This window comes from Heloderma suspectum, chromosome 3, assembly GCF_057233095.1.
Source record: "Heloderma suspectum isolate Gila_16-S chromosome 3, 16-S_ref, whole genome shotgun sequence".
In the NCBI taxonomy this organism is placed as follows: domain Eukaryota; kingdom Metazoa; phylum Chordata; class Lepidosauria; order Squamata; family Helodermatidae; genus Heloderma; species Heloderma suspectum.
Genome location: NC_139460.1, coordinates 249,075,681 through 249,087,315, shown reverse-complemented (window position 1 = coordinate 249,087,315; position 11,635 = coordinate 249,075,681). Strand labels below are relative to the sequence as shown.

At 45.9% G+C, this 11,635-nt stretch overlaps 1 protein-coding gene across 1 annotated transcript; it reads left to right on the top strand.

Annotated features, from left to right (window-relative positions):
• The first annotated feature begins 1,756 nt into the window (after positions 1-1,756).
• On the top strand, positions 1,757-5,789 carry ADRB1 (adrenoceptor beta 1). The gene has a single exon (XM_084846164.1). The coding sequence runs from the start codon at positions 2,805-2,807 to the stop codon at positions 4,116-4,118; it is 1,314 nt and encodes a 437-aa protein (XP_084702290.1). The 5' UTR covers positions 1,757-2,804; the 3' UTR covers positions 4,119-5,789.
• Positions 5,790-11,635: the final 5,846 nt, after the last annotated feature.

Below are 11,635 nucleotides of genomic sequence, written 5' to 3'. Positions count from 1 at the left end.
GGTAGCCATGTGATTAATGATTAAGGAATCATCTGTATAGAATGACTAATTATTAACTGATAAGCCCATGTGCTTATAACTTTTGATGAATGTGTAATATCCCCTTGGATTCATCTGATGGGGGCCAGTGAAGAAGACAGTTCACTTGGACAGATTAAAGGTCTTTCTTGTCTTGTCCATGTCTAGGGATGGAAGATGCAGGAGGATATTAAAACTTCTGAAGCTAAGAGGAAAATCTTTACTTGGCATCTGTGAACTTTTGAATAGATCCATTGCTATAAAGAAATTCATTCACAAATACAATCTGCTTTCTTTGTGTTAGCTGAGAGAAAGGAATATCACCACATTTCTACTAACTCGTTGCGTGCAAAGAAAGGGGAAATAAATATGATGCGGATATTGTTACTCTGAATCACGCAACTGCTGAAGTTCAGTCCGAAATAAATAAAAGCAGCAATTAAATGTAATCCTGCTCTTTCTTTCTTTCTGAACTCCATCTTTTGCTTTACAGGCTAAAACCTGCAGCATTCCCTCCTGCTACCCCATGTCTTATTAAAAGCACTGTTCACGGAAATATTTACTTTCTTGCTTACCATATTCACATATACTAATATTACCTGCAGGTTATATCATTTGCCCATTTGCAACATGTTTTTTCTTCTGAAAAAAATTCCAGTAAACAAAACTGCAGACATGTTTATTTTGTGCCCTGCCTTTCTACCAAAAACTGGCAGGCATATATTTTTCTCTCTCTTCTCATACTGTCAGTAAAGGAGGGGGGGGACATAAGAGGTTTATACAAGTTGTGCACGATTTGCAGATTGGATAGACACATGTTTTGCACGTGCTCTCTCTCATAAAAGGGAGACTAAAACCCAGGGTCGTCCATGAAGCTGAATGGTGAGGATTCAGGACAGACAAAGGACTTCTTCACAAAGTGCAAACTATAGAATTCACTTCCAGAAGATGTTGTGATGGCCACCAACTTGGGCAAATTTAAAAGGGTATCAGACAAACTCATGGAGGATAAGGCTACCAATGGCTACTAGTCCTGATGGCTATATACTACTAACTCTAGGAATTCTGCTTTAACTCTATTTAATTCTATTTTAACTCTAGTAAAAATACAGTAACAACAAATTATATAATGGACAATTTGACACCCACATTCTGCTGCCTGAGGCAGCCGCCTCACTCTGCCTCTAACAGTAGGGCTAGTCTGGAGAAGGCTATGGCCTTCATGTCCTGCTTATGGGCTTGCCATAGGGCAGGGGTGGGTAACCTCAGGCTGGGGGCCAAATCTGGCCTTCCTAGGGTCACCCCCCCATGGCCATACCCCCTGGCCCCACCCCCTTTCCCTCCTCCACCAATCATTTGATGAATTCCCAGCTTATGCGCAGTTTTCCCCCATGCTAAGCAGTTGAAACTAAGCAACTAAGTCTCAGGAGAGACCCTATGGCTTAGTTTTTGGCAGTCTGAGAAACAGTATTTTTGACAGTCTGAGAAACAATATTCTGGCATTTTGACGTTTCGGCCCCACCCACCACTGGAATGGGCCCCTGAGAGTTTTCCCAAAACTGAATCCGGCCCTGGGGATGAAAACGGGTCCCCACCTCTGCCTGGGGAATCATCAAGCACTTTGCCCCTCCTCGTCCTCCCTCCGGGGAGCGCGGCATGAAGGACTGACCACCGCGCAGCCTGGGGGCGGGAAGCAGCTGCTCCTTGCGGCTGGATCGCGCCCCCGCCCCTCTCCCTCCGACGAGCGAGTGGCGGGCTGGCGCTCGCTCGCCCGCCCGCCCTCTCTTGGGGCAGCGCGGCGGGGGGGCCGGGCCCGCTGCATTTCATCCCCGCACCGCTCTGGCCGGAAGAGGCGGCAGGACTTGCTCCTCGCAGCGCCCGCTCAGGTGAGCGCGGAGGAGCAGCTGCCGCCGCCGCCACTCGCTCAGCCGCCCGGCCGGCTCAGTCCCAACGGCGGCTCACCGCGCCGCCCGGGGCCAGCCAAGCGGGCGGGCAGCTCTTCGCCGCGTCCTCCGCGCCGCCCGGGGGCCCCGCTGTCCTGCGCCGAGCGAGCCCTCCGCGCGCTCTGCGGGCGGAGGCTTGGCCCAGCGCTGAGGGGGCGAGGACTATGAAGCGAGGGCGCTCGGCCGAGGAGCCCCCGGAAGCTGGCAGCGGCTGTGCCGGCCCCTGAAACGCAGAGCTCTGCCGCCGCCTGACCTTCCAGGGACGCCCGGGCGCAGCGAGCGAGCGAGCGAGCGACGCCTTCCCCCAAAGGCGCGCGTTTCCTCGGGGCTTCCACGCACGCAGCTCCCTGCAAGCGCCTCTGCGGGGAAGGCGAGCCCGCGAAGAGGCTTGAAACGAGCCCGAGAAGGAAAGGGTCCCCGGCCCCAGTCAGGCCGCTCTCGCCATGAACTCAGCAAAGGGCGAGACTTCCCGCCGGCTCCCCGGCGCTGCCTCCGCGCCGCCCCGTTCTGCCCCCGCCGTCAGGCGAGTCCCTCTTCAGCTCTCCGGAGGAATGGCTGGGGCGGCCTCGGCTCCCCATTGGCTGCTGCGCGCCTGACGTACGGCCCGCGGGGAGGCGTCCTGGGCGCAGGAGCCCGCCGAGAGCGCTCACAAACATGCTGAAGCCCTGGAGCGAGCGGCGGCGCGGCGGCGTGTGCAGCGGCGGCAGCAGCTGCAGCTGCGGGGAGTCGGTCGCCGTTCCTCTTCCTCCGGCGGCGGCGCGAGCGAGGAGGGAGACCCGCTTCGCCTTCATGCCTCCAGCCTGGATGCCCTAACCTGACCCCCTTTCCCCTCGCCAGACAGCCATGGGAGATGGATGGATCTCCCTTGATTACAGCAGCCCTCACAACCGGTCCAACTCCACGGCTCAGCTTGGCCCCAGCAGCAGTGGGAACGACTCGGGTGACTCTTACCCCCCTGGCAGCAGGCACCTCCCCCTGGAGGAGATATCCCAGCAGTGGGTGGTGGGCATGAGCTTGCTGATGTCACTGATGGTGACCTTCATTGTGGCCGGCAACGGGCTGGTGATCGCGGCCATCAGCCGGACACAGCGGCTGCAGACCCTGACCAACGTCTTCATCACCTCCCTGGCTTGCGCCGACTTGGTCATGGGCTCCGTGGTGGTGCCCTTTGGGGCCACGCTGGTGGTGCGGGACTCGTGGCTGTGGGGCTCCTTCCTGTGCGAGTGCTGGACCTCGGTGGACGTCCTGTGCGTCACAGCCAGCATTGAGACCCTGTGTGTTATCGCCATTGACCGCTACCTGGCGATCACCTCACCCTTCCGCTATCAGAGCCTCATGACCAAGAGGCGGGCCAAGAGTATCGTCTGCATTGTCTGGGCCATTTCGGCCTTGGTATCCTTCTTGCCCATCATGATGCACTGGTGGAGGGACAAGGGCCCCGAGGCTCTGGAGTGTTACGACGACCCTGGCTGCTGTGACTTCGTCACCAACAGGGCGTATGCCATCGCTTCCTCCATCATTTCCTTCTACATCCCCCTGTTTGTGATGATTTTTGTCTACATCAGAGTCTACAGAGAAGCAAAGGAGCAAATGAAGAAAATAGACAGGTGTGAGGGCAGGTTCTACAACAGTCACCAGCAGCAACCCCAGCCAGTTTCCCAACACCTGCCTATCTTGGGCAATGGCCAAGCCAGTAGAAGGAAAACTTCCCGAATCCTCGCTCTAAGGGAGCAGAAGGCCCTCAAGACTTTGGGCATCATCATGGGGGTCTTTACTCTCTGCTGGTTACCGTTTTTCTTGGTCAATGTGGTCAAGGTCTTTAACAGAGGGCTTGTCCCAAACCAACTCTTTGTCTTCTTCAACTGGTTGGGCTATGCCAACTCTGCCTTCAATCCCATCATCTATTGCAGGAGCCCTGATTTTCGTAAGGCTTTCAAGAGGATGCTATGCTGCCCTAGGAAAGCAGACCGGAGGCTGCATGCCAGTACTGGGGAGCTCTCTCGTTACCCTGGGGGCTTCATCAGTACCCTAGGACATGCTGCTCCGTGTACCCTTGGAGCGACATGGTCTGATTACAATGGTGGTGCGCAGGATGGTAGTGACTCCAGCTTAGAGGAAAGAAACAGTAAAACTTCCTATTCAGAATCCAAGGTATAAGGGCAGTTGGTGGGGAGGATCAAAGCAATGGGAGGGCATATTGAATACTGTGGATCAAGGAAGGGACCCTCCCTCCCCAAATAGGCAGGACAATAAATACATAAATTAACTGGGAGACTGGCTAATATATAAAACACCAGGCTGACCTGCCTCAATGGGGAGGAGATTGTATTTACTCAAGGTGAACAGCAGGTGAACTTGTAAGCAGCCTACGTACCTCTTCTGACTCATCCGAAACTGAAGCAAACAGAGCAACTGACCACTGAACAAAGGCGATTAACTATTTTGTCCAAATTGTTTGGATTATTAGTATTTATGAGGGCAGGGGGAGGGCTGTATGTGTTGGTATGCCAGGAAAGGGGGGGGGGAGTTTGAAGGAGTTTGCAAAAGAAATGTTTCAGGAAGAGCTGAACTTCTAACAGGTGCTTAGCCTGAAAGTTATTTAAAAGGGCTGGGTGGGGTGGTGAGGAGTGGGTCCTCCCCTGATACTGAAGGAAACCAGATCAAGCCCTTGGTAGTTTGACTTCAGAGCTGAGATGACAGTCTTTCATTGTTTTTACTCCTCCCAGGAGCTTCAGTAGCACAAAAAGTAGTCTGGTTTTTATTTTTATTTTTTAAAGAAGTGCTGGACACCCATATATCTCCACTGAAATCAGTGTGAATTTCAGGCACTTGCAAACCATGCTAAAGCCTCTTCTAATAAGCCATTGGGAAAAAATATTCTGACGAGTTTTACCATGCTAGTCTGATTCTACACATATTTAGAGAAATGCGTTTGATAAAACTTACTCCCAAGTGAGTGTGCATTAGTTTGTAGCCTTAATAACTTAGTGGCCACATACTCCATAATACCTAGGAGAAAAGGATAAATAGGTAATATTATAAATTGTCATGTTTGTGTTTTGATCAGATCTCTCCTGTTTTTGATCCTTTCATCCCATTGACATCGCGGAGGTGTGGGGAGGGGGCATTTTTCTTGTCCTATGAGACAACAGCAATCAGGCTACAAAACATCTACCTCAAGCTGTGCATATTGTACAGGGAAAAATGTGTTTATATTAAACAGCTTATTTATGTATTGTTAGTTAGGGTTTTGTTTTTAGTTCTTTAAATAGGGGCAGGAGCATCAACCCTCTGTAGGCAGTTTGTTCACATTGATGAAAGGGACATGGCCAGGAGCACCAGAAACGTTACTGCACATTTGAAAGAATGAGAGAGGTTTTTCCTTTGCATAGTGTTAAGAAAGTTCCTTGCGTGGTCTCTCTCGCTATCTCTCTCCACTACACCCTCTCTTTTTCTCATACACACAGACACAAACACACACACTGGAAAACAAAGATGAGATTTTAAATGCATCAGCCCCCATCCTGCTTTCTGTTGCTGGTAGTTATGTTACCATTTTATTTTTTAAAGCATTTTATATTATTTAATTGAGGTACTGTAAGTATATTCATACTATAAAAGAGTCTATTTTTTTTAATTAGTTACTTTTTTATGCCTAGGAGACCATGTGAACCTGTTGTGACTAAGCACTTCGTTGTAATCTCCCTCCCCCCACCCCGCTGTGTGTTTGTTTGTGTGTGCATTTTATAATGTATTTATATACTCTGGGTGCAGTTTACTACTGTATGTCATCGGTCTATGTGCAATAAAAACCACTGCAGCACAAGAAAGCCTATTTACAATGTCTCTTTATAGGTAGGGAAACAGTACCCACTCCTGATGGGAAAAGCAGAGTCTGTTTTGCTGAAAATATGGATCATATTGCCAATACAGTTCAACTTAATGGATTTTCCTGGCACAATTGTCTTTTTAAAAAATATGCTTGCTGTACCAAATAAGGTAGCGTTCCTGTTAGGCTGAAGGCTGCTGACTTCCCCTGAAATTCCAGGGCCAAAGGCAAGCTGCTTCCAGCCTGGCTATAAATACGTTAGCTACTTTTCTCTGATGGGTGTCTCTTATCATCTGTTTAAATCTACTCTGATAATGCTAGACCAGGTGGCTGGAAACCTAATATTGAAAGTGACAGAATTGTGTTTGGTTTCATTTGAGAACTGAAAATTATGAAGGAAAGATCAACCGTCCATTGGGATGCAGAAGCCATAAATCCCTTAACCCATGATTAATCTCATTGAAGTCTCTGTTGTAGTCAGGCTACTTAATACTCTGGACTAAAAGATTCTGAGAATTTCAGGCTGTGCTCCTCTAACGCCTTAGCTTCAATCAGCCCTTAGGGAAATTTAATTCCCATGTCAGAGGGAACACCATTCAAAAACAGGAGTAAATCTTCAGCCCATTTACCATGTTCTAATTACTTACTATGGGGTAATTCAGTTAGAAGGGTCCACCCCAGACTAACTGGTATGGAGATTCTTAATATATTTCTGGGGGAACGTTAGTACTTGTTTGCTTCCTTTTTCATAGAAACTGGTGATAATTTGATAGTGTTTTTAATCTGTGATCTCATGATGACATGAAACAATCAGGGGGTGGGGGGTGGGATTGTACCTATTGTAATCGGAACTTCAGACTAAATTCACCAAATTCACCATGCAGTGAATGCTGAAGTCATTAACAGGAGTGTTGCCACTGTGTTTAATGAACATCTTGAATTATTTCAGTAAATTGCTCTCAGTAAATTCACATGTTTGTCACTTCAGTTCCCAGCCTGCAAGATGTGATTATCTAATGCTGAATCCTTTTTATGGCAGGGCTGTTGTGCCATTCACAACATGACAGGCAGAAATTCAAAAGTAGAAGCTTTTCCGCAATTGGGAAGCAACAGCTTTTCGCTGTAGTGAATGTGTTTTAATTATTGTTTTTATATTTTGCAAGGCTCTTTGAGATAACTCCTTTGTGAGCGGGGAAAAATGGGGCATACATTTCTTAAATAAATCATAAATAAATACATTTCTGCATGCTGTTAAAAGACACAGAAAAACCTCTACAAGGAAGGAGAAAAAGTAGCAACACTTATCAGCTGGATGTGATCTTAAATCTATGGTCTAAACTAATCTGTTTGGGATGTGGACAATCAATAATGAGTGCAAGGAGATGGACTAGATGCCTTTGGAGGAGCCTTCTAGCATTGCAATCTTATAAATAGACATCTGCAAAAGACCAACCCTGTTGCAATGAAAGGAAACGGCTGCTTCTCTTAACTAACTATGCTTTATGTTAGGCTTTTAGCGAGGTTCGGCGCCAAATAGGTTATCTGCCAAGTGCAGGTAGGGAAATATATGATAAATGCTATGGATAACATTCATTCATTAGAAAAATACTATACAGGTCTTACAAACTACATTAGCAAGCTGGTTTTTGTCAGAGGAAAGTATTTCCAACTACCAATGGTGCTGCCCATCTCTTAGAATAGATGACAATATAATTCTGTTTGCTGTTTGTTATACTCCTTGTCCTGTTCTTCCTCTAAAGAGCCTGACCTCTATCACATATTCCTTTATAATAGGAACATACTATGCTGAGTATTAAGTGAGGCTATATATGGGGGGCAGTAATATTTTATGTGTCGTGCTCTTTGGCATGGGTAAACCTATTGCTTACCTATGTGTATTCTGCCCCCCCCCCCGCCCCATTTAGTAATGAAATGTTAACAAAGGAGAAAAGTAGCATGATGGAATTGAGTGGTTTTTATTGATAACAAGGAAGCCTGACAAAATATGTTAGCTGGTAAGCAGCAATATATCTGATGTGTTTATTTTGTCTTTATTCTGACAGATTTAGGGCTGGCATACCTGGTGTGCACAGAAATTTTCAATGTGAGGGCGGTAATCCACATGGTAAGGTGTTCTAACCTAAACATAATGGCCATCATTCTGCTCAGATGTACTATTTTAAGTGACCTAATGAGCAGGACCTCAGGCAGAGTGAGTAATGGTTCTGACACAATGCTATGGACAGATCTCAATGTGAACCAAAGCTTAGCCCCGGAATTTGCCTTCAGTGCCAAGATTCTGGATTCACGGGTTCACTTGTATTGTCCAAAGCCAGAGTTTCTGCTGCTGACTGCAAGTACATGTAGAGAGAGTAGTCCGGCGAAGTGGACTCTGGTAACTAATGGATACACCAGCAAAGTGCAGATGTGAGGGTACTTTTTTGCTGATTTGATGTCTGTAGGTTTAATTGGAGATAATCAACATGTTGTTTTATGTAGTGATATGCATGGCAAGAAGCACCACACATTTCTTTTTAAAAAGTAATTGATGTGTAAATTTAAACTGTGCTTGCAGCTTCAGAATATGTGGCTTAATTTTTTAAAAAGAGTGTTGGTTTGAGCGAGTACAGAGTGCCCTTAGCTCATTTTAGAGGATCCACACACATGGTTATGATTAAGGGTTTTAAGGGCAATGGGCGGTGAGCTTTCATTTTAAAAATGAAATATTAGAAATCAGGAGACCTGCTGAGAGAAGTTTAAGGTGCTGTTGGTGTAGAATTCTACAGTAACAAAAGTTTTCATTTTTCACTGCTCACGCAGGAAGGTTCATCTCTTGGTGGTCTTTTGATCCACAGAGGTTTAGGTTCTGAGACACTGAGGTGCATGGGTAAGCGCTTCCATGTGTGCACGGTTTGCTATCCAGTGGCAGCCGTTCACATCACATGGGGTGCTGCACTTGAGGGCTCCTGGCCTTCAGGGAGGCTTTTCAGGGGATGCGAGGGGCTTACCGGCAGAAGCAGGAAGCTGAAAAGCCCCTGTACATGAGTGGAAGCAATCGCACACTTTTACGAATCCAAACCTGTGTGGTTACTGTGATTTTTTTCCATTGTAGAAAATCCACATTGTTTCCATCCACAAACAAGAAGCGTATGAGAAATGGTGAACTAGCTTTCTAAGACAATTTACTGGGATATTTCTTGTTCTACCATCATGCCTGGTATAGGGCTCCTCGCTTGTTTCTCTTTTTGTTTGCCTATACAGTCTCCCTTAAAAACAAATTCAGATGTGCAGAGGGGGAATATGGTACAGCCCTCAAATACCATCGTGGAATACACAGGGATAAATATAGTTTGTTGGAAAACATTCCCCACATCAAAAGTTTGCTGCATGGGGAATAGGAACATAGGAAATTGCTGTATACCATTGCTCTATCTAACGCTATATTATCTACACCAGAGGTGGGCAACTTCTGGCCTTCCAGTTATTTTGGCCTACAACTCCCATCTGCCCTGCCCAGCCTAGCCAATGGTAAAGGATGATAGGAGTTGTAGGCTAAAACATCTGGAGAGCCATGAGTTGCCCAGGCCTGACCTATGCTGACTGCCAGCAGCTCTCCATTGTTTTAGACAGTTTTTTCCCAGACCTACCTGGAAATGCCAGGAGTTGAACCTGGGACCTACCACAGAGCTATAGCCCCTACCGCTATGTCAAGATGATTTGCAGCCTGGCTTAGCCTTCTCCATGATGCAAGAGTTTTCCACATGCAGGGAATTTTGGGGGCATGGGAGTGTTTCCAAGTAAGCAACTCCCCATGTCCATTTGGAGGTATAGATGGCCCTTTCTGCATAGGTTGGCTCTTAGCCTATAAGCAACTTGTTGATAGAAACACTGAGTTCTGCCAGAATAGCAAAGAGTTGACCTAGATGCCTTTCATGTTCCCCTTAGCCCAAAATCTCTATTATTCCATTTGTGATCTTTTCTTTTTCAAAGCAACTTGGAGGTGATGCTTAATCGCAAAATAATCCTTCAAGGCAGAACTTAAGCTCTTTTCAGAATCTATTTAACATTATAGCCCCCCCACCCCACTGTTACATTGCTTTTACATAAAATCTGCTTAGCATACATTTGGGCATAAGGAGACATAAAACAATGGAGACTAATTTTTGTGCAAGACTAGATTACAAACTGCATCAGAGTATATGGAAGTTTTGCTACATTTCTTTGAAATGAGGATGACAGTTTGCATACACCTCCAGATTTATTTGTCTGCAGATCTCCAATATGAGACAAATACCAAGGTGAAGCTAGGTCAGTTGTCAATAAAGTAAAATATGTGCCTTGCTGTCTTATACTGTGATAGAGAATTGTTTAAATACCAAGGTGCTAATTCTGTCTCTGATTCCCCTGGAGTAAATCTAAAAATTCAGGGAAGATAGAATTTAGCTCCCAAATGACTAATGTCAATATTAAGGCTGTCAGTCAGTTTTAGTTACTTTTAATATGGGTTTTAATGGGTTGACGAAATAATCAATCAACGGTGCAATCCTATGCATGTTTATTCAGAAGTATGCCTGAGTTCAACTGGGCTTCCTCCCAGGTAACTGACTATAGGATTGTGACTTAAGGGTTGTATCCAATGTTAGTCCTACTTAGAGTAGATCCATTGAAATGAATGGGATTTAAATTAGATTTGGATGCAACCCATAATCTGCATAAATAATATAACAAGGGTTTTGAAAGAGAAAAAAAAGCATTTGTGTCACAGGAGGCACCATTGTGGAAGACCCATTCCCTCATGCATAAAAGAGAAGGGGGAAATGCTTTTTCTAAGAAGGCACCTGCCACACACAGATTTGTCAGTACTTACATTGCTCACTTAAATTATGCCACCCAATTAGTTGGGGACACTTTTTAAATCAATCAAAATATTTTAATGTATTAATTAATTGAATAAAAGGCACAGTCTCGTAAGTATACTGCCATTGATCCAATTATGCACACACAGAGAACTGTTTTATACCTGGCAATTGCACAGATCACCTGGTTGGCAGGGAGGGGTGAGGCCCCCTGCTTTCATCCTTTGAGCAGCCAATTGGTGTGTATCTGATTATTAGCCTGGAGCTTTGTCCCCATGGCTTCTGTTTGTGTGTACATTCCCCCCTCCAGCTACGGATACATGCATGGAAACCTGCTTCCATGAATATATGCTGGCTCTCTGGAATGTCACAAATTGCTTTATATTGCTACTGGAAAGGCCTGAATCTGTTCCTCACACCACTTGTGGCCCAATCCTATAAGTCACTGCACTGGGATGAACATATTTAGGAATGGGTTGAACACATCTGTGACCATATAATAAATCGGATGGATGGATATTTAGGAGTGGGTGCAAAACTACAGTGCAAGCAGAATAGGTGTTGTGTTGGCATTGTGAATTGATCCAGGACATCATTCCAGCAGAATGGGGAGACTGGCAAGCATGGATATTGTGGCAAGCAGGCATAGCGGTTAAGAGATCAAGCAGTGAATGGGGAAACTGCTGTCTATAGATTCGGTTTAGCCATGAACTTAATGGATTCCCTTGGTCAAGTGATTCATCCTCAAGCTCAGCACTGCCATCTGAATTATGGGAACAAGAATGCTGTCCTGCTATATAGGGCTGTTGACAGAATTATGGAAAGAATACATCTGTGATACTTTGAGCAAAATCTTTATTTTATTTTCAATTTGATTTTGATTTATATCCATCCCAGTCCTGAGGGTCCAGAGTGGATCTATGCCTCTTAAAGGGACCATATGCACAATGCAATTCACCAGCTGCTTAACCTGGTACTTGTGCTCCATA

Coding starts and splice junctions, on each gene's coding strand:
- ADRB1 (XM_084846164.1), top strand. CDS start 2,805: ATGGGAGATGGATGGATCTCCCTTGATTACAGCAGCCCTCACAACCGG.